We start from the raw sequence: 27,696 nt of genomic DNA, 5'->3' as shown, positions 1-27,696 counted from the left end.
GGTTGAGGTTTTCCTTCTGCAGCAGGAGAGGTGGCCTGGGGCCTCAGCATTGGGCATTCCAGAAGGAAAGTGGTTGCTATACTCATTGGCAAAGCCATGTGCCAAGGAAGCAGCCATGTTCTGTTCCCCAAAAAAGCAACACTCCACGATGAAACTTTGGAAAACAAGATGTGACCGAGTTTTTATCTGCAGCCAGGAGAAATCCATCATGCCTTCCTGCTCCGAGGCTCTATTACTCCCTGAAAAAAAAATTAGTAGGAAATACAATACAGCATTTCCAGGCTGGTTCATTCATTTTTCTTTATTAATTTTTTTCTCAGCACAAGAGGAAAAAAAGGAACATATGGGGAATGAGCAGGAGCCGTTTCTCAGTGCCATGGCTACCTGAAAAGGGTTTAGACCCATAATGCCTCTGAAAAATTCATTCACATTTCCCAAATCATATTAGGCAGGTACAGATTGTTTTCATTTTTATGAGATTTTTTTTTACCCTTCTAAGCTCTATTAAACCAGAATATGCCAAAAGTGACAGGGGACAGAATTGACTCAAAGTCCCAGATGATAACTGTTTGTAACTCGCCTAACTGAAAGTATTTATTTTGAAATAAATTGAGGTTGAATTTAGCAGAAAAGGCTATACCAAGACTGAAGCTGTACCAGCACAGACTACAAAAACAAGGCCCGTTTTACTCTCAGCGTTAGCTGGCACTTGGAAGAAACTGCACCAAACTCCAGCAAACACTGCAGCCACTGGAGGCCCTGACAGTCTTTGGTGAGATCCCTCATCTAAAACCATGGACAAGAGCCCCTGAGTGCAGCACTTGGACCTGTCCTCTGTCCTGGAGCCCCAGGAGCGGCTGAGGGAGCTGGGAAAGGGGCTCAGGCTGGAGCAAAGGAGGCTCAGGGGGGACCTTGTGGCTCTGCACAAGTCCCTGACAGGAGGGGGCAGCCGGGGGGGTCGGGCTCTGCTCCCAGGGAACAGGGACAGGAGGAGAGGGAACGGCCTCAGGCTGGGCCAGGGCAGGCTCAGGGTGGACAGCAGCAGGAATTTCCCTATGGAAAGGGAGCTCAGGCCTTGGCAGGGGCTGCCCAGGGAGGTTTGGAGTGCCCATCCCTGGAGGTGTCCCAGGAAGGGCTGGAGGTGGCACTCAGTGCTCTGGGCTGGGGACAAGGTGGGCATCGGGCACAGCTGGGCCTGGCTGGGCTGGGAGGGCTTTTCCAGCCTCAGGGATCCTGGGATTCTGGGATACTAAGGAAGACATTGGTGTTTGAGAGCACCTGGGTCTCCTGAGGGAGTGCAGATCAAACCAGTGCTGCTGTAGTTCCCTGAGAAAGGTCTGGGCAGGGCTTTGTGCCACCCCCTTGTGCAGCAAAAGCACCCTGATCAAATGGGAACTCACCCCGGGCACCTCTCCCGGAGAGATCTCAGTGGCTGCTGCAGTGGGAACTGCGAGCACATCCCTGGTTTCACCTCGAGAGTGGAACCACAATTCATGATAATGAGAACAGTGAGAGAGGCTCCCATCAATCCACACAAATCTCTCCAAGGGGTGCCAGAGGATGGTGCCAAACTCTGTTCAGTGGTTACAGTGACAGGACTTTAAGAATTCCCAGTGTGGAATCAAAGGTATGAAACACCCTTGGCTTGGAAATGAGACTTCCTTCAGCATGGAATCATCACTGACATTTATAACTTGCTTATTTTTTTCCCTTGAGATGTTGTCATTTTATTGAATACAATTATTAATTTAAATTATTTTTACAGTTGCTACCAGTAACTCTGAGTCCAAAGTTTTTCCACAGCATCTGCTATGAGGATGTTGAGGGGCCTTGACAGAGCACACAAGAGGTCAGAACAAGACCTCAGAGGTGGAAGTTCTTCTTCTGAAATGCATTTCTGCATCTGTAATGTCACTTTGGACAGGCTTCCTGTAATTATTTTACTTAGAGAATGCTGCTACATGCAAATTTTCTGGCAAAAATTTTGGAATGTGAATGTGCCACATGTGAAAACAATGAATTAACTAAATCATCCCAAACCATCCAGCATTTGCTCTGCTCTCCCACTGTTAGAGGTGGGATGGGAACCAAGAGGTGCAATGCTGGGCCATCTTGATAAGTTTGCTGAGTCACTTTTCCTTCCTTGCAGAACCTGCCAGGTTGGGCTTGGATTTAGATCATTGCAGTCATTTCTCTCTAAGTTTGGTGAGGGCAAACACTCTTGGAAGGAGTTTACAATCAGGAGTTTACAATCAGGAGTTTACAATCAGGAGTTTACAATCAGCTTTTGCCTGGTGGCAGCACCTCAGAGCACACGGACAGGACAGTCCTGCACCACAGACTCTGTGTGAAACAAGATGAGCCGGCGTGAGGACACAGGGGACAGCGGCCGAGCCCAGGTCACCGGGGAGTTCTGTCACTAACATGGATCAAACTCAGGATCCTCCTCTGGATCTGCTTGGTCCTCACCCCGTAGATGATAGGGTTGAGCACAGCGGGCACCAGGATGTAGATGTTGCCCATGATGATGTGGACCAGCGGAGCCAGGTCCTTCCCAAACCTGTGCACCACAGACAGCCCGATCAGGGGCACGTAGAAGGCCAGCACCACGCAGATGTGGGCGATGCAGGTGCTGAACACTTTGAGCCTCTCCCTCCACGCCGCGAGGCGCAGGACGGCCTTAAGGATGAGGATGTAGGAGAGGCAGATGAGGACGGCGTCCAGCCCCATGACCAGCAGGATGGCAGTGAGCCCGTACACCACGCTGGGGGTGGTGTTGGCGCAGGCCAGGTTCATCACGTCCTGGTGCAGGCAGAAGGAGTGGGACAGCACCCGGGAGCCGCAGAAGGGAAGGGGCAGGAGCAGCAGAGGCAGAGGCAGGAAGAAGAGCACTCCTCTGGCCATGGCCAGCAGCCCGATTTTGGCCGTGGCGGCGTTGGTGAGGATGGCAGCATGCCGCAGCGGGTGGCAGATGGCCACATAGCGGTCCACGGCCATGGCCAGCAGCACGGTGGACTCGATGGCCGAGAGCGTGTGGATGAGGAACATCTGGAGCAGGCAGGCGCCGAAGCCGATCTCCCTGCTGTTGAACCAGTAGAAGGAGAGGATGCGCGGCACGGTGGCCGTGGCCAAGGCCAGGTCGATGGCAGCCAGCATGCAGAGGAAGAAGTACATGGGCGCGTGCAGGCTGGGCTCCATCCGCACCACCAGCAGCACCGCGCAGTTGCCCGTCACCGCCAGGATGTAGGCAGAGCACAGCGGGATGGCCATCCAGGACTGCGCGGCCTCCAGCCCCGGGATGCTGGCCAGGATGAAGGACGGGCTGAGGTCAGAGCTGTTGGAGAAGGGCATGGCCCACAGGGGCAGGGGCACTCATGCTATGCCAGGGCACTTCCTGCTGCAAGGGAAACACAAACGGGATTTTTTATAAACCCTTTCCCACGGCTTGGGATCCCACAGGGCCATTCCTGGGATTCTCAGAGTTGCCACACTGATGCAGAGAGCTCGTCTCACAGTTTTTTACCCCATTATGGCTCTATGCAACAACATATGCAGTGACAAAATGCTGACATTTGAGTTTGAACAGGAATTGCCTGAATTCTCTAAAAGGCAGAACACTGTAAAATCAACCTGTTGAAGAATAAACCCATCAGCTGAACTTGTTTGCTTTTCTTTTTAAAGGACAAAATTAAAAATGATAACAAAAAGCCCAGCAGATTTTCAGTGCTTTCTGTAAAACTTCAGTGCTGCTTGATGTTTTCCGTATGTGCCGTGGTGCCCTGTCAGAAATGTGCTCAGTGAGGCTGAAGCTGGCGGTGCTGCCTCCCACGGCCCAGCCCTCCCCAGAACAGCACACAGGCACAGGCAGACATGAATCTTTCAATCTTCTTTTGCACATACAAATTGGATTTTCATCTTATGAAAAACATGTAGGGAAAAAACAGAATATCTGTGGAAAAAAAGAATCAGATTATTCACCTTATTCTGTATCTGTGGATTTTCCAGGAGTGCTATGATCCAAGGATAATGGCCTGGAGGTACATAAAAGGCTACATACCTGGAGGTATATTTTAGGCACCTGTCTAATTTCAGGCACCAAGCCAGTACCTGGCTGTACCTGTGCTGCAATAAACCCACCATCCCTCCAGCCCTGGATGGACAGCACAAAGTCAAGCACATAACCTGAACTTTCTGGTTATTCCATGCAAATCAATGATGCAAAGTGGTTTTATGGCAATCTCTGCAGGTTATTAATGGAGTTATTTTATAAGTAATGTTGGGTTGTGAAACATGGGGGGTTTTATTGCACATCTGTGGTGAAGGCTTAAAATACCATCAGGTTTATTCTCCTGATGTGGGGCTTTTCCATCTCGGATGTATAACACAGAGGACTCACATTGTAGCTTTTTATACCCGATTTACACACAGCGTGGGAGGGCTGTTGCTGTCACTGTGCCCAAAATCTATTCCAGGGATGACGCTGGCAGCCAAGCACTTGAATTAAGACACAAATGGAATGAACACGGAGCCTCAGTAATCACCAACAGGTACTGAGACACCTCAGCTGCCAGCCCTGACGGAATCACCGGTGTCTCACTGGAAAATCTCTGCCCCTCTGATCATTTCCCTGAGGGAATGGGGTTGTGAGACAGGCACCGAAACAGTCCCTGATGCTTCAGTTCATCTCTGATTCTCTGGCACCAATAAATGTACCCAGGTTCTCAGAAGTGGCTCAGGATCTGGCACTGCTGGTGGGCAGAGCGGGTGCTGTGAGGGCCTGGGTTTCTGCAGAAATGGAAACTGGATCCATGTCTTTGAAACACCAGTAAATGCAGATTTATTTTCCTAGGAGGATCCAAGCAGCAGCCCCAGCAGTAAATCACAAACTCACAGAATCAGAGAATCACTGAGGTTGGAAATCCAGGATCATGGAGTCCAACCTTTGACCAATCCCCACCTCATCAAAGAACCATGGAATCCCAGTTTGGGTTGGGAGGGACCTCAAAGCCCACCCAGTGCCACCCCTGCCATGGGCAGGGACACCTTCCACTGTCCCAGGCTGCTCCAAGCCCCAGTGTCCAGCCTGGCCTTGGGCACTGCCAGGGATCCAGGGGCAGCCCCAGCTGCTCTGGGCACCCTGTGCCAGGGCCTGCCCACCCTCCCAGGGAACAATTCCAGCCCAATATCCCATCCAGCCCTGCCCTCTGGCAGTGGGAAGACATTCCCCCTTGTCCTAGCACTCCAGGCTGTTTTCCAAAGTCCCTCTCCAGCTCTCCTGGAGCCCCTTTAGGTCCTGGAAGGGGCTCTGAGGTCTTCCTGGAGCCTTCTCTTCTCCAGGCTGAATGATCCCAGCTCTCTCACCTTTCTTCTTCTTTCTCCTTCTCTGCCTTCTCCGCCTTCTCCCTCTTTCCCTTCCCCTTCCTCTCCCCTCAGCCTTTATCTCTCCCTCTCATTCCCCCTCCACCCTGCTCTCCAGCTGTGCTCACAGATGTGCTGATAAATCCGTCACACTTTGCCCTCCAACTCCCCCCCAAACACTTTCTTACTGTGGCAGAGGCGTCTCAGGCTTTTTGTTTCAGAGCCATTTTGGAGAACAGCTGCAGCTGGGAAGCACAGACAGCCAGGGATGAACTCTGGAAGTTTTCAGAATGGGAGCAGACTCAGAATCTTCTCAGAGTTCTCAATCATCAATTTCAGAATCCTGTGTGAGGATGCTGCAAGCCAGGCCTCCCTCCAGCTCTTTTCTCCTAGATGTTGTTCCCTTATGTTAATTTTCCCTGCAAGCTCCAGTTCAGATCAGAGATATTTGAGCAGAGCCAGTCCCCAGTGCCAGTGGGAGCTGCTCCCCAGGCTGAGCTCCTGGGGGCTGTTGGCGTTTCACCCTGGGCAAGGGCCCCTGGGGACACACTGAGATAATGAGCACAACACAGAGCAAACAGTGGCCTGGGAATCCTCCCCTTTGGAATCTTCCCTGCCCTCTTTCTGGTTTTTTATGAAGCTGTTTCTGCATTATTTTTTCTCTCCATTTTTTTCTCTCCAGCTCCTGCACATGTGGAGCAGAATAGAAAGAAACTGATCTGGGCTGGTGAAGTGCTCAGTGTCAGGCAAAACCAGGCCAGTTCAGGGATGGGATCCTGTCCCAGTGCCTTTGCTGCTTTATCCTTCCAAGATAAACACTGACTGTTGCTTCTTATTCTCCACTGTGCTCAAGACTGGCCTAAATATGGTTTGAGATGAACAGAACTACAGCTCTGCAATTTGGAGGAATTTACAACTGGACGTGGCACTCGCTGCTCTGGTCTGAGTGACAAGGTGGGCATCGGTCACAGGTCTGGGAGGGCTTTTCCAACCCTAGTGGTCCTGTGATTCTATTCTATGATTTGGGGCCATTTTATTCTGTCTGTGGGAGGACAGGGGCCAGGAGAACCACGAAGCCTTTCTGCGTGCCTGGCTGAGAGCCAGCCTCCAGCAGAGCAAGGAGATGCTGGGACATGCTGTCATCTCCCACCTGGGGATGCCCCTGGAGATCTCCTCCCACCCCTCTGAGGGGCACAGCCAGCACTAGCAGGCCTCAGATGGAAGGCAGCAGCACATGGTCCTGGGTGTCAGGAAGTTTAGCCATTCCTACAATGTTTCTGAACCCCCCTTTTTTTTTGCAAGAGAGTTTCCACCCCACCAGACCCCCAAGCCCATCCAGACACACCTGACCCATACAGTCCTGCCCATCTGCAGCACACCCTGAAGATTTTAGGCAACTCCAACCTAATACTTCTGCATCATAGAGACAGAAAAAAGGCTTCGTCAAATCTCACGACCTTTCACAACGAATAGATGGATTTTATTGTGGATGCTGCACATACGTGACATTCAATGCAGAGCAATGACTGGGTCATTAATTAGACTTGGCAAGCTGGTAAGACTCAAAAACATCCACAAGAGATGCAAAAGCAGCTGTTTTCTGACTGGGGATGGGCACAGCACTCCAGACACATGGATGATGGCTGAGAAGGGCTGAGAGCACCCTGGGCCCCTCAACAGGACCCAGTGAGGAATGCTCTGTGCCCAGCCTGGATGGATCCTTAATCTGGGGGTGTCTGCAGGAAGGCAGGAAAGCACCATGCTAGGACAGAACATGAGAGTTCACAGCTCTGGGTTGGGGGACAGCATCCCAGTGGATCTGCTGTTCTTTCCTCTGGCAGTGACCTGCATGGATGGAGCACCAAGAGGCCAGTCCACCAGCTCTGACTGGGAAACCAGGCCAAGAGCTCTGACTGAGAAACCAGCCCCAGAGGTCTGACACACAACCCAGCCCCAGAGGTCTGACACACAACCCAGTCCATCAGCACTTTCTGGCAGAACTGGTGGAGGAAACTACCAGTCAGATCCACGCTTCCTGCGCAGGGCCCTGAGCAAGGCCTCCCGCATGTGGGTGGATTTTATGCTGTAGATAACGGGGTTGAGAGCAGGGGGAATGATGAGGTAGGTGTAGGCCACCAAGGTGTTAACGAGGGGAGGAACGTTCTTTCCAAAGCGATGGATCATGGACAGTCCGATCATGGGGATGAAGAAGACGAGGACAGCACAGATGTGGGAGACACAGGTGTTCAAAGCCTTCAGACACTCCTCCTTGGTGGTGAGGCTGACGACGGTTCTGATGATGAGGATGTAGGACAGCACGATGAAGATGAAGTCCATCCCCACCGTGGATAAGAGAATGATCATCCCGTAGAAGACATTGACCTTTATATCTGCACATGCCAGGTTCATGATGTCAGGATGGAAGCAGAAGGAGTGGGAAAGCTCCGTCTTGCCACAGTAGGTCAGTCTCTTGAGCAGGAAGGGAATGGGAAGGAGCGAGACCATCCCTCTCAGCACGATGGCCAGGCCTATCTTTAGGACAGTGGTTTTGGTCAGGATGGATGGGTGTCTCAGGGGGTGGGAGATGGCAATGAAGCGGTCAAAGGCCATGGCCAGGAGCACGGAGGACTCGATGAAGGACAGGATGTGGATGAAATACATCTGGGTGAGGCAGGCGTCGAAGCCAATCCTGCGCACATTGAACCAAAAGAGGCCCAGGGTGGTGGGCAGGGTGCAGAGAGCCAGGCCCAGGTCAGTGACCGCCAGCATGGACAGGAAGTAGTACATGGGCTCATGCAGACTTTGGGTCTTCCTGATGATGAACAGGATGACGCAGTTCCCCAAGAGAGCAGTGAGGTAGAGGGCACAGAAAGGGATGGAGATCCAGGGGTGAAGGGCTTCCAGGCCCGGGATGCCCATCATGAGGAAAGCTGAAGGCTGATAGAAGGAGCCATTGAATTCCCAAGGGCTGTGTGAGTCATGCTCCATCCCAGCTCAGCTCTCACATGGCCTAGACCTAAAACAAACCAAGAACACAAACTCCACATAGCGGGACCCTCCGCTAACAGAGGAGCTGCAATCCCTCCCCCTCCCCACCAGCCTCTGCAGGGATCCCCGTGATGTTTTGGGAACAGTGTCACATATGGCTACGCTCTTGTTTACCAAAATGAAGGAAAAGGATGGACATTTCTTCTTGAAAAAGAGAAAAAAAAGAAAGACTTTAGAATGAAAAGGAAAACATTCCTGGGGAGTGCTACTATTTCACAGTCATCCCCAAACTCCAGAGTTTGAGATGCTCTGTGGAGTGAGCAAACGCCTTTTCTATGATCATCCCAACCACGACCAAGCTGCTAAGCCAAAGCTTCTTTTTTATGCCAGCTGGAGATCAAAAGGCGTGAAAATTGTGAAAGTTTAACCCTGACACTTCTTCTTTAGGAAATCAACACTGGAAACAAATGCAAAATTTGTTGGCACTGGCACAGGCTGCCCAGAGAAGCTGTGGCTACCCCACCCCTGCGAGTGTTTAACGCCAGGTTGGAGCAGCCTGGTCTAGTGGAACGTGTCCCTGCCCACAGCAGTTGCTGGAACAGGATGGGCTTTAAGGCCCCTCCCAATCCAAACCAGTCTGGGATTCCACGATTTCCAGCAGAACAGAGAATTAGCCACTCAGACCCTCCTGCTCTCAGCTCAGAAGATGGTTCCCAGGGCAAGGTGGAATTTCAGCAGTTCTCACACCCAAGCCCTGCTCATTTCACAATCTCACTGCCAGGTGGAGGGGAATAAATGAGCCAAACCCCACGTGGGCACAGGCTCTGTGCGGTGTTCGTAACAGGCACACACCAGGCAAAGCACAAGATGTTCCAGGTTCAGAGCCCTGGGGAGGATCCTGGGAAAGCCTCTGGGTCCCAGCTGGAGGCGAGGGGCACATGGGATATGGTGGGTGTTTCAGAGAGGGATCAAGGGCAGGAGGGGAGTGAGGCCTTGGCAGAAATCTGCCAAGCAGTGCCTGCTCCAGTGAGCTCAGCAGGATGTCACTGAGACAGGTGGCAGTGGAGAATGCCCTGGAATAAGAGATCCAGGAAAGAGGCTTGTTCAGCCTGGAGAAGAGAGGTTTGCAGGCATCTGGCAGCAGCCTTCCCCTAGCTCCAAGCAGGCATCGAGGAGGCTGGACCGGGATCTTCACAGCAGAGCACGGAAGAAGGAGGGGAGACAACAGGTGTAAGTTGAAAGGAGGGAGGTTTAGACTGAATAAAATGAGAACTATTTCCCCATCAGACATCGGAGCAGGTTGTCCAGAGGTTGCACATCTCCATCCACAGAAGTTTTCAAGACCCAGCTGGACAAAGCCATGAGACCTCCAAGCCGGCCCTGCCTTGAGGCAGATGTTGGACTAGAGATCTTCAGAAGTCTCTCCAATGTGAATTATCCACTGAACCTCCAAGTCTTGGCACAATCCAGGTTCCTTCATTTCCTGTGACAATGCTGGAGAGGCTGACAGGGTCCCTGAGCCCCTCAGTGACAGAATGACCCACTGGGTGGGTGGGGGAAAGCAGCAAATGTGCAAGACAAGAGCTAATTAAAGCAAAAAAAATATTCGTGACTTCAGTCTTCCTGCACCTTCCACAGGATACAAAACTCAGGCCACAGAGTGCCTGCATTATGAGCCAGAGGGTTTGCTGTAACACAGCTCATGTTTGAATAACACACATTCTTCCATGACGTATTTCTTGGTTCCTAATACGACTTTCTTCATTAGATTCTCAGCTTGAGAGTCCAATGTGACAATAAATCCTGAAGCTCAGCAAGGACAAACATCTTCCTGCTCCAGGGCAAAAGCAACACATAACTGATGGGACCTGGGGAAAACCCAAAATCATTTGATTTTCTCCAGGCAAGGCAGAGTCCCGTGCTGGTATCAGAATCACCCTGACCTGCAGCCCTGCTGTGTCAGGTGCTGAAAGGACAATCTCAGCCCTTCCTCAGGAGAGCCTGGGCAGCGCGTGGGGGGCTTGGGCAGGGGTGGGCAGCTGGTGCATCCCCTGCTGGTTCCACAGAGCCTGATGGCACCAAAGGGACCTGCCCGCAGGTACCTCTGGTCCTCGCTGCTGGCTCAGAGCTCCCCAAAGGTAAGAGCTGCCCCTTTCTGCCAATGCAACAGCATCTGCAGGTGGGCAGGCCCTGGCACAGGGTGCCCAGAGCAGCTGTGGCTGCCCCTGGATCCCTGCAAGTGCCCAAGGCCAGGTTGGACAGGGCTTGGAGGAACCTTGTCTGGTGGAAGGTGTCCCTGTGCCTGGCAGGGCTGGCACTGGATGAGCTTTAAGGTCCCTTGCTACCCAGATTATTCCACAATTCTGTGATCTGAGCAGTGAAATCCATCTGCTGACTCCTGCAATTCAGTCACATCTGGAGCCTGGGTAAAAACCCTAAAAATTCCGAGTGTGCGCAGGCCTGCGTCCCTGAGTGCAGCTTCTGGCAGATATCCAGAACTCTCAAAGACATGGAGATCCAACAGTTTTCCAGGAATATGGAGGTGGATAAAGAGACTGTTAGAGCACCAAGGAAAGAAGGGACTGGTGAGAACCCCCTGGGTCTGTAGGAGATGCTTCACTTACAGCAAAAACCTTCCCTCAAACCTGACAAAAACACCATCAACTCCCAGCACAGAAATGGCTCAGAAATATGATTTATTCACTCTGTTCCCCTCTGAGCTGCTCTGGTTTGTTATGTGCCCCAACACACTACAGATAGAGATTCTTCTCCTAGACGGTTCTACCCCTGCTTGTTTTATGTGTGTGTCTGTAAGGGATGTATATAAATATATACACACCCAATGTATGAAATGTATCAACAACCAGGCCTGCTTGTTCATGTTTAAGTGCATTTGTGTGTGTAGGTAACAGACAGCTCAACTTACAGCACGCATGTGTCTGTCACAGGACCACAGAATCACAAAACCAGGTCAGAAAAGAACTCCTGGCTGACTATCATGGGATGGCAATTGCACCTTTCTTGCGCAGCCAAGCCCTGAGGAGGAAGCAAACCTCCCATTCCTGGAGGATACCAAGTTAAAGATTCATGGCAGGTGGCTGCTGAGCCATCCAGCCCCAGAGAGGGTGTCTCCTGCTTGGTGCCCAAGGTGTTCCTGCTCCCCAGGAGCAGCCCAGCGCTGGGAGAAGCGGCCAGGCACCAGGGTAGAAGCCTCACGAGGACACAGTGCCGTCCGTTCTCCTGCCCTTAAAGCCGCCTCCTGATTTTTGCCTTTCTCCGGCTTTAATGTTCACCAATAACGCAAAATGCTGGAGTTGTAAGAGTTCTTGTCAGCCAGGGCAGGAGCAGGGCCTTGGGAGCTGGGGCTGGGGCCGGATGAGGCTCAGAAATCTGCTTCTTCCCGAAGAGGAGACGTTGCTGTTTGCACAATGGCATCGCTGCCAACTCAGGCAACCAAGCGAGGGCTCGGCGAAGGGAGCAGGGTCAGCAGAGGGACCCTGGCGATGCAGCACCCAGAGAGCCCAACTGCCTGGTGACTTTGGGGGCCAGGACAGGGATGGGCCATTCCCAGAGCCGGGACGGCCCCCCAAGAGTGGGAGAGCAGCTGGATCCCACGCAAAGCCACAGCCCAGCGACAGCCCCGCGCTGGCTGCAGCTTCCCCGGCGGCAGCCGAGATGCACCGGCCCCCTCCCTCCGGCCCATCCCAGCCGCGGGCACCGCGGGCACCGCCCGAGCGGCGCTGGGGCCACCGCCCGGCCCTGTCACTGTCCCCAGAGGGGCTGACCGCACTCACCGAGGGTGCCGGGGGCTCTCGGGCCAGCGCAGGCGGCTCGGCCCTGTCGAGGAGCAGAGGGAGATCCCGTGTCCTGTCCGTGTCCGTGTCCGGAGGGCAGCGCTTATAACGCTGACCCTGCCCAATCACCCAGGAGCCGCGCAGCCCCGGCTCCCGTGCGCAAACAGCGGGAGGAGTGCGTGCAGTAAATGAGCGTTTCCATTTATGCTGCTCTCCCAGCAGGCAGGATTTTCTCCTGATAGTTTATTGGTGACATGTTTATGGCTCCCGGCGATTTATGGCTGGCAGTGCTGCAGCCACGGTGCTGGCAATACACATAATTTTTATTGGGAGGATAAATCTGTAGTGGAAATAATAAATTTTGCAAGAGGAATGCTTGCAGCATCGCTCTGAGGAAATGACAGAGGGGAAGTTCTGGCTGTCTCCCTCTGACCGGTGAGACACCACATGTTTAATTAAAATCATAATATACTGCACAGTAAAACAAACTGGATATTACAAAGGCAAACACAGCCCCAGGGGTGGGCGTCCCCTCGGGCGGCCCAGGAGCTGTCTGTGTCAAGATGTGTTGTGGCAATAAGTTTATCTTTTCCCCCTCAGCTGTGGGATGGAAACTGAACTTAACCACTACTTCTGCACCTGAACCAGGCCAGGGGGAGCAAATCGGTTTGTCTCATGTGCGGTGTCTGTAGAAAATGCAGCCTCTGGCCCTAAAAGACACTTGTGCAGTTGTAAACCCATCTGTGCTGGGGCACTGCCCTCCATGGACACCAGGAAATTCACAGAATCCCAGGATCACTGAGATTGGAAAAGCTGTACTAGACCACAAAGTCCAACCTGTGTCCAAACTCTACCTTGTCCCCAGCCCAGAGCACCGAGTGCCACATCCAAGCCTTCCTTGACCACCTCCAGGGATGGGGTCTTGTAAAGGTTTTCACATGGGAGGACAGAACAGGCCTGAGGATCGTCCTCAAGCTGTGCCAGGGGAGGCTCAGGGTGGACAGCAGCAGGAATTTCCCCATGGAAAGGGAGCTCAGGCCTTGGCAGGGGCTGCCCAGGGAGGTTTGGAGTGCCCATCCCTGGAGGTGTCCCAGGAAGGGCTGGAGGTGGCACTCAGTGCTCTGGGCTGGGGACAAGGTGGGCATGGGGCACAGCTGGGCCTGGCTGGGCTGGGAGGGCTTTTCCAGCCTCAGGGATCCTGGGATCCTGTGATTCCATGACCAAGCCTCCACCCCTTTTCCTTCCCTCCTCGCCATCCCTTCCCACACTCCTCTGAGCACTGACCCCCTGAACTCTGCCCTGCAGAGTCAATTTATGAGGACTGGCTCAGCCTCAAATCATAAACACTTCCAGCACAGACTGCCGGGTGCCAAGTGGTGGCTGTGCCCACCCCCAGCTGGGCTCCTGGGAAAGCTCTTGTTATTTTCCTAAAGATGGGAAAATAGATGAAAGCTCCTCACACCCCTCCCCACTCACAGCAATACCCACGTGTCTGGAAAAGGGAATTAAGCAGAAAACCAGCAAGAGTGGCTTGGTGGGGGCACAGTGTGGAGCCACCCCTGTGAGAAGCTCGGTGTGGGCAACTCTTGAGGCACAAATCAGAGGAATTGTAAGACTTGGAGCATATCTGGTAAGATGAAATAATCTCACACTGCGCAATACGTGTGTGGGTGATTCAAGCAAGCTGTGGCTGCCCCATCTCTGGAAGGGTTCAAGGCCAGGTAGGAGCAACCTGCTCTAGTGAAAGGTGTTCCTGCCCATGGCAGGGGGTGAAACGGGATGGGCTTTAAGGTTCCTCCCCACCCAAACCAGTCTGGGGTTCTACTCTACTGAGCAAATGAAACGATCCTACATCTTGCCATCCTGCGGCAAGAGTGGCTATTAATGGCCATTTAGGAAGGTCATTTGCAGTTTATCATTCCCTTGGCACATGTCCCAGCACCTGGCAATCACTTCAGAGGTTTCCTGAGCAGGAGACAGCACCTCAGCCACCGTGTTTCATAGAAAACAAAGAATCTCTCACCTATGAACTTGTCTGATCATTTTACATATCCTTTGGGATCCCACAGCATCCAGCAGTGGAGAGTTCCATAATTCCACTATAAGCTCATTTTAAAAAGTATTTTTTTACTTGATTAAAATCACAGGAAGATTGGGGCTGGTGGGGACCTCAAATATCTATTTATAAATATTCTTTAATATATCTTTAACATGCTGACGTTTTCAGTGTGTGTTCTCCCCCTTTTCTGGTCCACATAGTGTGAGTAAAGCTGAATAATAATTCCATATGGATCGTCTCCTTCCCATTTTTGTCTTACAGACCTTTCCTGTATTGCTTTATTGTCTCTGCTCAGGGCTGAAAGTTCTTTTTCTGACAATCTCCATTTCTACAGGAGCTTCCTTGGAGTGGTCAGGCTGATAGATTGGATTGTTGTAGGTTCCTTCCAAACAAATCTTTCCCTTTCCGTTTTCTCTCTCTGCACAAGTCCCTGACAGGAGGGGGCAGCCGGGGGGGTCGGGCTCTGCTGCCAGGGAACAGGGACAGGAGGAGAGGGAACGGCCTCAGGCTGGGCCAGGGGAGGCTCGGGGTGGACAGCAGCAGGAATTTCCCCATGGAAAGGGAGCTCAGGCCTTGGGAAGAGCTGCCCAGGGAGGTTTGGAGTGCCCATCCCTGGAGGTGTCCCAGGAAGGGCTGGAGGTGGCACTCAGTGCTCTGGGCTGGGGACAAGGTGGGCATCGGGCACAGCTGGGCCTGGCTGGGCTGGGAGGGCTTTTCCAGCCTCAGGGATCCTGGGATTCTGGGATTCATCATCTTATGAACAACAGGGTGACCTCAACACTGACCATGGAAAAAATTACAGAGGGAGATGCTTCCACTCCAGCCCAGGCTCCTTCTTTCCGCCTGCACAGCTGCAGCTCGTGCAGAGGTGAGGGCGCTGGGGCAGTTCTGGGAGAGAAATGGTGACTTTAATTGAAATCACCACAAACCCCAGGTAAAGCCAAGTGGAATCAGCCAATTTCCTGTGCTGCCCTGAGCGACACAGAAGAGCTCTGCGGCCCCCATGCCCTATCCTGCTCAAGTGAATGAGCTCTTCAGGGGCAAACATTGACACAGTTAATGCCTGAATTGGTCCATCAGGGAAATAACCCAACGGGAGGTTCAGAAAATGCAGAGGGCACAGGCAGTGAGGCTGTATGGGCAGCAGACTCCACTTTTAGTGTGCGGGATGGAAAATCAAACAGTCCCAGAGACATCTGCAAACACTGGGTTTTGCTTGCCCATATCAGAGATGGCAGAGAGGTTCAGAGGCACAGCCTGGGTGCCATGGGCTGAAATGCAGACTCAGAGCAGACACGTCCAGCATGTCCCAAACCTCCACCAGGCAGGAAAGTGCTGGCTGAGAGCTGCAAAGGAAGGAGATCTAAAGCTCTTAGAGAGTGTCCAAAGGAGGGACAGGAGGATGGGAAGGGTCTGCAGGGGCCACCCGAGGTCACCTGGTCAGCTCAGCCTGGAGGAGCCTGAGGGCAGAGCTCCCCGGGGCTGCAGCTCCTCCCGAGGGGCAGCGCAGGGACAGCTCCGATCTCTGCTCCTGGGCCAGGGACAGCAGCCAGGGAGCGGCTGGAGCTGGCCAGGGCAGGGTTAGGTTGGATTTTTAGGGAAAGGTTCTTCCCCCAGAGGCTGCTGGGCACTGCCCAGGCTCCCCAGGGAATGGGCACGGCCCCGAGGCTGCCAGAGCTCCAGGAGCGTTTGGACAGCGCTGCCAGGGGTGCCCAGGCTGGGATTGCTGGGGGGTCTGGGCAGGGCCAGGGGTGGGACTGGGTGATCCCTGTGGGTCCCTTCCAGCTCAGGATATTCTGTGATTCTAACTAACAACTGGAATGCAATAAATTTACCCTGATGGGGAAGGTATGTCAGGCAAAGCTGTGAATCTCCTGCTGCTGGATGGTCCCAAGGAGAGCAGTGCCCAATCCCCAAACTCAGCACCACGTGTGGGGACTCTTGGACAAACGTTGTTCCTGAGGGGCTTCCTCACAGCCGTGGCTGATACCTCCCCGAGCTCCCCATGCCCAGCACAGCTCCACCAGGGACGGCTGGCAGGGGAGAGGGCATGGCATTGCCTGCGGAGAGACCGCTGCTCCGCCAAAGCAACAAAACTTGTCACTGAAAAGCCCCCTTTGATTTCCAGTGCATTCCCGGGTGCCCAAAATGGGCCAGATGGATCCAGGTGATTGCCAGGGATAGGGACAGCTATGGTCTGCTCTGCAGGAGGATTTCTTTCCTAGAAAGAATTAATTTAAGGGTTTCCAGGTTGCCTGGCCATGTCTGGATCAAGGAGGCAGGGTTGAGGTGCATGAGTGCTGCATGAATTTCACATTTTTCTTCACCCTGTTTCACAAGGTTTAAAGATACCGAAATTCCAGAATATAGAGTCATAGAATCCCAGACCAGTTTGGGTTGGGAGGGACCTTAAAGCTCACCCTGTTCCACCCCCTGCCATGGGCAGGGACACCTTCCACTAGACCAGGTTGCTCCAAGGTCTGTCCAGCCTGGCCTTGAACACTGCCAGGGATATAAGTCTGAAAAGGTTTAAAAGACTCTTTGTTTTGATCTCCTCAACAGATCTTACGTTCTTTAGTTTGAAGTAGTTTCATTCTCATAAGGCAAAATGTGTCCATTGTCCTTTATCACTCTGATATATGGGATTTTTGGAAAATACTGCACACAGGCATCTCACTAACAGTGCAAGGAAATGAGGGCAGAGCTGTGAGGAGAGGCAGTAACGAGATTATGCTGCAAATTCTGCAATGATTTCTTCAAAATAAATCACTGGGATGTCATCAAACTGGTCAAAATTCAATCTGGCAAAACATTAGCAGATGATTCTGCTTCCAGAAGGGACGGGAGAAAGATCCAGGGGAATTTGTAACTGGTACATGAGCAACTGTGATGCTGAGTGATCTCAGAACCTTGAGCTGCTCATGGATAGGATGGGTTTGTGTTCTTATCACAGACCAGTTTTATCTCTCAGGGGGGACCTTGTGGCTCTGCACAAGTCCCTGACAGGAGGGGGGGCAGCCGGGGGGGTCGGGCTCTGCTGCCAGGGAACAGGGACAGGAGGAGAGGGAACGGCCTCAGGCTGGGCCAGGGCATGGCTCAGGGTTGGATATTGGGGAAAATTCCGTCATGGGAAGGATTGTCCAGCCCCGGGCACAGCTGCCCAGGGCAAAAGCTGAGGGTTTATTTCTTGCATGACCTACAGAGCTATAAACACTTCCCATGGTCCCACCCACCAGGGGAAACCTGAGACGAAGCGTTTGGGATCTGGGATGTGGGTTTGGGGTTAGGATTTGGTTTGAAGTTTCCTTGTTTGAACTGGCAGAGCATCTCAGCTCACCTTAGAGCAGATGAGCTCCACAGCTCCAGGGACCACATCGAGCCATCCCCTCCTGCCATGGGAACCTGGACTTCACAGGTAGCCCCATGTTTGAGACACTCAGTGCAGATCTGGGGAAACTCCAAAGCTGCATTTTGGGAGGTTTTCCTCATCATTTGAAAAGCCCTATATCCCTCTATAGTGTCCCACATCCCATTTCATTCTGGCCTCACTGATGACCTGCTGCGTTCTCAGGGCTGAGATTAACACATGGAATCTGTTCACCCGGAGCCCAGGGCTGCTCTGTCTGGTGATGCGGATATGGAGGCGTAAACAGAGGATTTTGTGTTCTCAGACTAGGTCAGAACATTAGTCCATGTCCAATTCCCAAGACAGAACAAACTTTCCCAATGAATGTGTGGCTGCCCTCAGGACCACACCAGTCATGCTGGTTTACAAGAAAGTTCCCTGGACTTTCACAGGACAGTGAAATCCCAAGATACAGAAGCAGAGGGGTTCAGTGGCTGCTCCTAAAAACAATAAAAAGGAAAAACATTTCAGTGGAATGCATCAGAGTATCCCAGATCCAACTCCATTTCAGAGCTGGTCTCTTTAACCCCTTTAACTCCTTAGGACCCATTTTTGATGTCTTGCAGAGCAGATGAAGTTTTACCAGTAAGAAAGTTGTGCTGCTGCAGAGACACTTCTCCCTTGCTGGGAAGAAAAACTCTTTCAAATCCATTAACACAAACCCAGCTGAATCTCTGGGGGGGCTGTGTGGGGTCAGCTGATACCAAAGGAATGTCAGACATGGGACTGAACTGTGAGATGGGTACAAAACACAAAAGTTGATCAGAATAAGAATGGAGTGAGGCAGTGTCGTTTCTTCATCATCATAAAAAGGTGTGGGTTGGAAAGGACCTCACAGGCCCATCCAGTGCCACCCCTGCCATGGCAAGGGACACCTCCCACTGTCCCAGGCTGCTCCAAGCCCCAATGTCCAGCACTGGCCTTGGGCACTGCCAGGGATCCAGGGGCAGCCCCAGCTGCTCTGGGCACCCTGTGCCAGGGCCTGCCCACCCTCCCAGGGAACAATTCCTGCCCAATCTCCCATCCAGCCCTGCCCTCTGGCACTGGGAAGTCATTCCCTGGGTCCTGTCCTTCCAGCCTGTCCGGGGGTGACTGTTTGATGCTGTGTTCCCTATGGTCTGCCCTGTGCCAGACATGAATCCTGCGCCAGACATGAATCCTGTGCCTTCCTGTGTCTTTAAGCTGTTTCTCAGGAGAGGGGGGAGAGCAGCCAGGCGAATTTTTCAGAGCGGTTTGTGCTCAAGGACACACACGGTCCCCTGCGCTGCTGCTGCTGCTGCTGCTACAGAGCCGAGGAAAGCACCTTCCTGCTTTTTCCCAGCTCTCGGCTCCTTTTCTCAGGAGGGAGACGGAGAGTTAAAACTCTTTGCTTTGTAGCTAGCCTGCTAGCTGAGGCAAGAAACTTTTCTTGGGACTGTTCTGCTGCGGTCCGGATCGCCATCACCGGGAAGCCCGCGCCGAGCCCCGGCTCCAGAGAGAGCAGAGCCACACCCACAGAAAGGACTCTGAAATCTACCCAGGTTTCTTCTCCACAGCGAGAGGTTCATTCTCTTTTCCGTGCCTGCATGCACTTTGCTTGTTAAATAAATAGCGTTTTTTTCACTTTCCTCCGAGGAATTTCTTTCCGAACCTGGTGGGGGAGGAGCTGCTGAAATCTGCCTTCTAACAGGGGGACGTTCATTTCGGACCTTTTCCTCCAAATTTGTCTCAAACCAAGGTACAGCCCTTGTCCCCAGTCCCTCTGCAGCTCTCCTGGAGCCCCTTTAGTCTCTGCAAGGGGCTCTGAGCTCTCCCTGGATCCTTCCCTTCTCCAGGTGAGCACCCCCAGCTCTGCCAGCCTGGCTCCAGAGCAGAAGCTTCACATTCCTGTGAGCATCCTGGAGCCCCTGAACCACCCCCTGTGTGCCGATGCTGGTGTGAAGAGGAAGCTGACAGCTCCTACTGTCTGCTGGCAAAATGGAATTTTGGGATGGCAAATACAGTGTGCAGGTCCAGGGCTGAGGAAGTTCAGGTGGGGAAAGGCAGCGACAGCTGGAAAGCACTTGTAGAAAAATTGGTCTGTCCATTATTGCTTTGGGCGATGCTATGGAAAGTCAAACAGAGCAAAGCAAACAGCGAATGCTGGGAAGAGTAGAGGTGCTGTCAATGATTAAATGGAGACTGCGAATTGCTGTGAGTTGGGAACAGCTGGAGAACAGCCGGGTTTGGGGGGAGCAGTCAGGATGGGAGTGAGGGAGAGCCACAAGGGAGCACAGGGCATGACCCATACCCTGGGTCATCCCACACGAGGGCAGAAGGGCGAGGGAGGGGATTCTGCCCCTCTTCTCTGCTCTCATGAGACCCTGCCTGGAGTGTGTCCAGCTCTGGGGCCCCAAAACAGGGACATGGAGCTGCTGGACAGAGCCCAGAGGAGGCCCCGGAGCTGCTCCAGGGCTGGAGCCCCTCTGCTCTGGAGCCAGGCTGGGAGAGCTGGGGGTGCTCAGCTGGGGAAGGGAAGGATCCAGGGAGAGCTCAGAGCCCCTTGCAGGGCCTAAAGGGGCTCCAGGAGAGCTGGAGAGGGACTGGGGACAAGGGCTGGAGGGCCAGGAGCCAGGGAATGGCTTCCCAGTGCCAGAGGGCAGGGCTGGATGGGAGATTGGGCAGGAATTGTTCCCTGGGAGGGTGGGCAGGCTCTGGCACAGGGTGCCCAGAGCAGCTGGGGCTGCCCCTGGATCCCTGGCAGTGCCCAAGGCCAGGCTGGACATTGGGGCTTGGAGCAGCCTGGGACAGTGAGAGGTGTCCCTGCTATGGCAGGGGTGGGATGGGATGAGCTTTAGCGTCCCTCCCAACCCAAGCCAGTCTGGGATTCTGTGGTTTCCCTTTCCTTTTCTCCTCCTTGTCCACTCAGCTACAGGGATGAGGAGCAGGTTGGGCTGAGATATCCCAGAGGAGGAGAGCAGCCCCAGGGAAGACTCAAGGCACTGCTGTGGAGGCAGAAAGGAGGAAAGGGCCTGGCAGGACCCTGCAGACAGGACAAAGTCACGGGGATTTTCCTTGCAGGGAGGATTATTTTACACAATTCCAGGTGTGGTTAGTCAGGAGGGATTGCCTGGGGATGGGGTGGAGGCTCCTCAGTGACCACTGGGTGCTCTGAGAGGGGCAGCCCAGCAGCCCAGGTGTGAAACATGTCACCTGTGCATCTCGAGTGTGCCTAAGGGACTGTGGCCGTGCACAACCACCCCACACATCACAGGACGCCTTTGGATGGCACTGCACACCCAGGGTACCCTGGAGCTCCACTCAGAGCAGCCTGTCCTCATTGGGATCATAACCTGGGATGGCGGGGAGGGATTTTCCTGATGTTCCCAGAAGGGTTATAGGCTGAGATGGTATCATGAGTCAGGAAAAACCACACACTCCCCTTGCAGACCCCTCAAGGACACCACAGTCACGTTTCTGGGTTTGTGTCCCAGGTACTCAGATTTCTGGGTTTGTGTCCACAGGCGAGTTCTTGTCTCCCTAACTGCAAAGATGTGGCTCACATTGGCTGTACAATGAAGGCTAAGGAGTCTCAGAGGGTCACACAACTCTGGGAACTGACGGTCTCATGTCCTGGACTGAACAGGGATATTGCAAATAAAAACACAAGTCTGGTAACACTGTCTGTATTTCTGCAGAGACCAAACCCCCTCTTGGCAGTGAATTCCAGTGAAAGCCTGCTCCCAGCAGCCTTGTCTCTCCTCCGCCTGCAGGGAGGGCAGCTTTGCCACAAGGCCACACCAGCTCTGGCCTCTCGCAGCCCTTCGGAGAGTGGAGCATCCCAAAACGGGAGGGGGATAGTGTGGATTGTCATAACCCATCCCTCTGTGGAGAGGAGCAGAGCCGTGCTGCAGAGAGGTGACAGGGATGGGAAGGAACACAAGGGATTTTCTCCAGGAGAGATATTGCCCATGAGCAACCAGTCTGGAGAGGAACAGAAGGAGGAGACTGGCATTAGGAAATTGCCACTCTGGGACTCCAGTGTGGAGAGGAAAGAGGGAGGAGTCCAGCTTTGGGGCACTCTGGGGCTAGCCCTGCTGCTGGGTCCCTCTCCAGCAGAGCAGCAGGAGGATCCGCCTGCGGATCTGCTTTGTTTTCCAGCTGTACACGAGGGGGTTCAGGACAGGGGGGGACCAGCAGGCAGGCATCAGCCAGGAGCGTGGGGGCGAGGGGGGGCAGGTGCTTCCCAAACCTGTGGATGACGGACAGGCTGATGAGCGGGATGTAGAAGAGCAGGACGGCGCAGAGGTGGCAGATGCAGGTGCTGAAGGCTTTGGCTCGCGCCCCCGGGGAGATGGTGCCCAGGATGGCCCTGAGGATGAGCACGTAGGACAGGAGGATGGCCAGCGAGTCCAGGCCCTTGGTGAGGATCACGGCGCTCAGCCCGTACCAGCTGCTGGGCCGCACGTCCCCGCACGCCAGCCTCAGCATGTCCTGGTGCAGGCAGAAGGAGTGGGACAGAACGCGGGCCCTGCAGAACGGCATCCTCGCCATGAGAGCAGCGACGGGCAGCACCAGGCAGGTGCCCCGCAGGACGATCAGCACCCCTGCCCTGGCCACCAGGGAGCCGCTCAGCACGGAGCCGTAGCGCAGGGGGTGGCAGATGGCCACGAAGCGGTCGAAGGCCATGGCCACCAGGACCCCGGACTCAATGGCCGAGAAGGTGTGGATGAAGTACATCTGGGCAAGGCAGGCCTGGAAGGGGAGCGAGGTGGCCGGGACGCAGAACACGGCCAGCACGGTGGGCAGGGTGCAGAGGGACAGCCCCAGGTCTGCCAGGGCCAGCATGGACAGGAGCTGGTACATGGGGGCGTGCAGGGCGTGCTCTGCCCTGATGGCCCAGAGCAGGCAGCAGTTCCCCAGCAGCATGAGCAGGTACAGGCAGCACAGGGGCAGGGCCACCCAGGGGCTACTCACTGCCACCCCGGGAATGCCCGTGAGGATGAAGGCCAGGGAGCTGGACCCAGTCCTGTTGGAAGAGGACATCTCACTGCTCCAGTGGTCCAAGGGTCTGGAAATTAAAGTATCTTGGAATAAAAGCCCTGCTAGGAGACATCCCAGCTGGCACAGGGTGGGGAGGGCAGGCTCCTGGGAGCCAAAAAGCCCTGAGCAGCTGCACTCATTTGAGACTATCCCATCAATCAGATATGAGAAAGATATTAGATCATTTCTTCCTAATTTCTAAATAGATATTAGGAAGGGATTGTTCTCTGGGAGGGTGGGCAGGCCCTGGCACAGGGTGCCCAGAGCAGCTGGGGCTGCCCCTGGATCCCTGGCAGTGTCCAAGGCCAGGCTGGACATTGGGGCTTGGAGCAGCCTGGGACAGTGGGAGGTGTCCCTGCCCATGGCAGGGGTGGCACTGGATGGGCTTTAAGGTCCCTCCCAACCCAAACTGGGATTCCATGACTCTGTGATCAGTGAAGGAAAAGCCACAGTGGACCAGCCTCGGGATCACCATCGCCAGGGCTGTGTACAGCAGCAGACAACGAGGGACAGAAGTAGGACATGTAAGTGTTTCCCCCTATTGCAGTCCCTTTTAAATGCCAAAATTTTCAGGAAATTTGGTGCTCAGCCCGTTGGCAGGTGCCCCAAAGCTTCTCAGCAGCACAGACAAGACCAGGCTGTGTGTTCCTGCCCGGGGTAGGAGGAGAGGTGGGATGGAGCCCTGGCGATCACCCTGGGAACGGGGCTGGCTGCTCCCCATGGCAGTGATGGAGCAGCCTTGGCCGTGCTGGTTCCTGCAGGGATGAGACAGCCGGCAGGAGAGGGAAGGGAGGATGGAGGGGGCGTGAGATGAAGGCAGGGAAAAGCCAATGTTTGTGCTGAACTGAATGCGGTGGGACCACGAGAGAGAACATCTCCCTCAGAGAGGAGAAGCAGCCCCATTACGTGAGTCTGTGTTGATTCCTTCCCCTTTGCTTTCAGCTTGGCAGAGTGTGTGATGTTTTAGGGAGCTTTATCAGCGAGATCTGCGGGTCAATTATCCAAACCAGCCCCGAGGGAAGGAAATGCCATTTGTACTTCTCAGCTCCAACAAGATTAAATGGAAAGGAAGAAATTCAGAGGCTCAAATAAGAGAGAAAACCTGAATCACATAATCCCAGGATCCCTGAGGCTGGAAAAGCCCTCCCAGCCCAGCCAGGCCCAGCTGTGCCCGATGCCCACCTTGTCCCCAGCCCAGAGCACTGAGTGCCACCTCCAGCCCTTCCTGGGACACCTCCAGGGATGGGCACTCCAAACCTCCCTGGGCAGCCCCTGCCAAGGCCTGAGCTCCCTTTCCATGGGGAAATTCCTGCTGCTGTCCACCCTGAGCCTCCCCTGGCACAGCTTGAGGCCATTTCCATTTGTCCTCTCCCTGTTCCCTGGGAAGGTCCCCCTGTTGAGCCTCCTTTTCTCCAGGCTGAGCCCCTTCCCCAGCTCTGTTCCCTTCCCTGGACACGCTCAATGTCTCTCCTCCCCTGAGGGACGTTGGACACTGAAGATGAAATGATGTTTCACCTGCCCTGAGGCCGTCAGAAAACTCACCAGTGGATTCCAGGTCTCTCTCTAGGATCCCAGCAGCCGCCTGCTCTCCTGGGCATCCTCAGAGCCTGAGCAGGGGGCAGGAGCTGCGGCACTCAGCGAGAGGAGGTGGGGGCAGCCGGGGGGGATGTCCAGAGCAGGCTCTCTGCAAATGCAGGTGCATTTAGTGCCTGTTACAAACTCCAGCTGAGCAGCTGATGGTGGCAGCAGCTCAGCTCAGCCCTCACCACGGCTGGCCAGGGAAAAGCTCTGGGTCTCTTATCAGCTGGGAATTAACACTTTGTGCATAGCTGAGGAGCACAGATTGATTAAAATTTGTCTCAGACTCTTCACAGAATCCCAGAGTGGTTTGGGATGCAAGGGACCTTACAGCCCATCCAGTGCCACCCCTGCCATGGCAGGGACACCTCCCACTGTCCCAGGCTGCTCCAAGCCCCAATGTCCAGCCTGGCCTTGGACACTGCCGGGGATCCAGGGGCAGCCAACACCTATTCATGAACCACTTGAGAGAATGAAGGGAATTCGTAATTATTGACCAAGGTGGACTTTTAGGGTGCCTTTTCATCAGCACAGAATCAGCACAGAAAGGTTTGAAGGGAGCATAAACATTGCCCAGCTCCACCCCCTGCTCCAAGCCCACCTGTAGATATGACATCAAAAGGAATATTTAGCAAAGCAATTTGCTCCCAGCGCTTTCCTTACACGCTGTTTGTTGCTTCTGCCAGAGACCTCCATAAATTCTGGTTTGAATCAAGCCCTGACAGAAATTGCCCTTTCAGAGGAACAACGTCCCTGTTTCCTTCAGGCAGCCCAGCTGTACTTACCCGGGTGACAGCAGAGAACACGGGGAGGGGACCAGGGCCAGCCCTGGCTGCTCACGCTGCTCACAGGGCTGGGAAGCTGCATTTAAGCAGCCACAAACCCCGCGGGGCTCCCCCAGGGACACACAGCTCATGTCTTTGTCCTTCAGGGTGTGTGAGCACCACAGGAATGCCTATGAGCTTTTCCTTGTTTTCTCTGAAAAAATAGCACCATGCAAAAATGGGAGGAAAGGGAGATTTGGGACAGTAGATGGAGAAAAAAATAGCAGAAGTGACGTACACAGAAAATTCACACATTTTCACCCTGCTCTGTGAAAATTTTGCATTTGGGAAAGTGAAGTGATCCAGCCCTGGTGCCCTCCTCCCCTGGCTGCCCCCGTGCAGCTCCCTGATTTGTACCAAGGTAGATTTTATATCTCTACATTTGCACACCTGTGTGTTTATCACATTTAGAGAGAGAGAGAGATACAGAGAGAGAGAGGGATTAAATACCAGGAAACAAGGACAAGAAGAAAATCCCCAAAAGGTTCCTAAAAAAAGAGCACAGACCAAGAAACCTGTCAGAGGATTCATAGAATCACCACAGAATCACAGAGTGGTGTGGGTTGGAAGGGACCTCAAAGCTCATTTCCTTCCATCCCACCTCACCATGGTCCACACCTTCTGATTCTTAATCAGAAATGGTATTTTGATTTTTTTTTTTTTTTAATAATGTGATGAATTTCACACTCAGATGGGGTACAGAGATGGAGGGTGGTGTGGTGCTCCCATTGTCCACAGCTGTGGGGGAGCCTCCAGCTGCCTGTTCCACACCTTTGACAGGGCACAGCCCAGGGCTGTGAGTGTTCCACTGCCTAAAGGGGCTCCAGGAGAGCTGGAGAGGGACTGGGGACAAGGGCTGGAGGGCCAGGAGCCAGGGAATGGCTTCCCAGTGCCAGAGGGCAGGGCTGGATGGGAGATTGGGCTGGAATTGTTCCCTGGGAGGGTGGGCAGGCCCTGGCACAGGGTGCCCAGAGCAGCTGGGGCTGCCCCTGGATCCCTGGCAGTGCCCAAGGCCAGGCTGGACATTTGGGCTTGGAGCAGCCTGGGCCAGTGGGAGGTGTCCCTGCCATGGCAGGGGTGGGATGGGATGGGCTTTGAGGTTCCTCTCAACCCAAACCGTTCTGTGATTCTATGATAAAACCAGAACAAGAGGGAACGGCCTCAGGCTGGGCCAGGGCAGGCTCAGGGTGGACAGCAGCAGGAATTTCCCCATGGAAAGGGAGCTCAGGCCTTGGCAGGGGCTGCCCAGGGAGGTTTGGAGTGCCCATCCCTGGAGGTGTCCCAGGAAGGGCTGGAGGTGGCACTCAGTGCTCTGGGCTGGGGACAAGGTGGGCATGGGGCACAGCTGCGCCTGGCTGGGCTGGGAGGGCTTTTCCATCCTTAATGATTCCAGAATCTGGCATTTTGCACAGATGTGGGAAGGTCCTGGCTCCACTTGCCCACATCACCACGGGCAGCATCTACATCCTGGTGCCCAGTGTGCCCACCCCCATCATCTATGGGGTGAGAACCAAGCAGATACAGGCAAGGATCCTGATTCTAATTAAAGTTTTCAAGGCAGAACTTCCCGTTGGGCCACGCCCAGCCCTTGGGCCCACTGGGAAGGTCTGGGGATGGGAAGGGGCTCCTCAGCTGTCCCCGGGCTGGCTCTCGGCACAAAGAACTGTGATTTGTGGTTGCTCATTGTGGAGCAAAGCCATGCTGCAAAGCAGCACTGGGGCTGCAATAAAGGGCTGCAGCAGCCCGGCAGCTGATGGGTTCACGGGTGCACTCAGAGCCTGCCAGGAGTCACCCCTTAGCTGGGACGTGTTCCTTCCCTTGCAGCACATCCCAGTGCATCCCTGAGTGCCACCCAGACAGACAGCACAAAACATTCACAAAACATGTGGCAGGGGCACATTGTGTCATCTTTTTCCTGCATTTAATCACTGCCTATAATTTAGAGAATTATTTTTGAAAGAAGCAAATCAATAATACTTTGTGGAAGCAGAAAGTTCTAGCACAAACCAAATTAAGAGCTTAATTTCCTGAATTAGGAACAAATTAACTCATTATCCACACAGCAAAATCCTGTTTGCAAACAGCAGCTCGAGATGTTTGTGGGGAGGTGTTTTGGGGTGGGTTTTAGCAGTGGGTGGGGTGCAGGGTGCCCAGGAGGGAGCTCTGGGCTGCCCTGTGCCAGGCACAGGTGGTTCCACACGGATCAGTAACAGACCCATCACAAAATCATGGAATCATGGAGTCCCAGACTGGTTTGGGATGCAAGGGACCTTAAAGCTCGTCCCATCCCACCCCTGCCATGGCAGGGACACCTCCCACTGTCCCAGGCTGCTCCAAGCCCCAGTGTCCAACCTGGCCTTGGGCACTGCCAGGGATGGGGAACTGTGGTGCCTTTGTGTAAACATATTTATTATAAAGGGCAGAAAATATCAAACAGGGCAGGTACATCCCTGAAGGGTCTGCACCCCTGGGGGACCCCCACCAGAGCAGGTGCACCCTCAGAGGAATGAATCCACACTGAATATGAGTGTCCAGTTTATCACTTCATCTCTCAGCACCCCAAAGTTTTCCCATGATCCCTCATATCCCTCACATACTCTGGGTATAGGTGATGCCTTAGGTTTTAACTTTGATATTTTTCAAATCTCGCACTGCCTGGTGTGTCACTCTGAAAGTTCCTTGGAGCCT

At 53.8% G+C, this 27,696-nt stretch overlaps 3 protein-coding genes and 1 long non-coding RNA gene across 5 annotated transcripts; all 4 read right to left on the bottom strand.

Annotated features, from left to right (window-relative positions):
• Nucleotides 1-1,698: 1,698 nt before the first annotated feature.
• On the bottom strand, nt 1,699-12,228 carry LOC116440440 (olfactory receptor 51E2-like). 2 transcript variants are annotated; one of them, XM_032101279.1, is made up of 2 exons: nt 12,141-12,228; nt 1,699-3,397 (listed from the first exon to the last, which is right to left on the bottom strand). In XM_032101279.1, the coding sequence occupies exon 2, from the start codon at nt 3,349-3,351 to the stop codon at nt 2,401-2,403; it is 951 nt and encodes a 316-aa protein (XP_031957170.1). In that variant the 5' UTR covers nt 3,352-3,397; nt 12,141-12,228; the 3' UTR covers nt 1,699-2,400. The 2 variants fall into 2 exon arrangements, with proteins under 2 accessions (XP_031957170.1, XP_031957171.1); XM_032101280.1 differs by lacking the exon at nt 12,141-12,228 and adding an exon at nt 5,547-6,128.
• On the bottom strand, nt 6,828-12,227 carry LOC116440439 (olfactory receptor 51G2-like). The gene is made up of 2 exons (XM_032101278.1): nt 12,141-12,227; nt 6,828-8,374 (listed from the first exon to the last, which is right to left on the bottom strand). Exon 2 carries the CDS (start codon nt 8,344-8,346, stop codon nt 7,372-7,374), a length of 975 nt encoding a protein of 324 aa, XP_031957169.1. The 5' UTR covers nt 8,347-8,374; nt 12,141-12,227; the 3' UTR covers nt 6,828-7,371.
• An 8,518-nt stretch (nt 12,229-20,746) lies between the features above and the next one.
• On the bottom strand, nt 20,747-22,829 carry LOC116440438 (olfactory receptor 51G2-like). The gene is given in 2 exon segments (XM_032101277.1): nt 20,747-21,753; nt 21,755-22,829. Coding segments are annotated over 2 exon segments (957 nt in total). The 5' UTR covers nt 22,610-22,829; the 3' UTR covers nt 20,747-21,651.
• Nucleotides 22,830-23,526: 697 nt separating this feature from the next.
• LOC116436810 lies at nt 23,527-25,316 on the bottom strand. The gene is made up of 2 exons (XR_004237079.1): nt 24,970-25,316; nt 23,527-24,290 (listed from the first exon to the last, which is right to left on the bottom strand). It is a non-coding gene; the product is annotated as an uncharacterized LOC116436810 (long non-coding RNA).
• Nucleotides 25,317-27,696: the final 2,380 nt, after the last annotated feature.

This window comes from Corvus moneduloides, chromosome 2, assembly GCF_009650955.1.
Source record: "Corvus moneduloides isolate bCorMon1 chromosome 2, bCorMon1.pri, whole genome shotgun sequence".
NCBI classification, from domain to species: Eukaryota; Metazoa; Chordata; class Aves; order Passeriformes; family Corvidae; genus Corvus; species Corvus moneduloides.
This window is presented reverse-complemented; position numbering and strand designations above follow the sequence as displayed.

What these genes read in the sequence shown, in the direction of transcription:
- LOC116440439 (XM_032101278.1), bottom strand. Translation starts at nt 8,346, where the DNA reads ATGGAGCATGACTCACACAGCCCTTGGGAATTCAATGGCTCCTTCTAT.
- LOC116440440 (XM_032101279.1), bottom strand. Translation starts at nt 3,351, where the DNA reads ATGCCCTTCTCCAACAGCTCTGACCTCAGCCCGTCCTTCATCCTGGCC.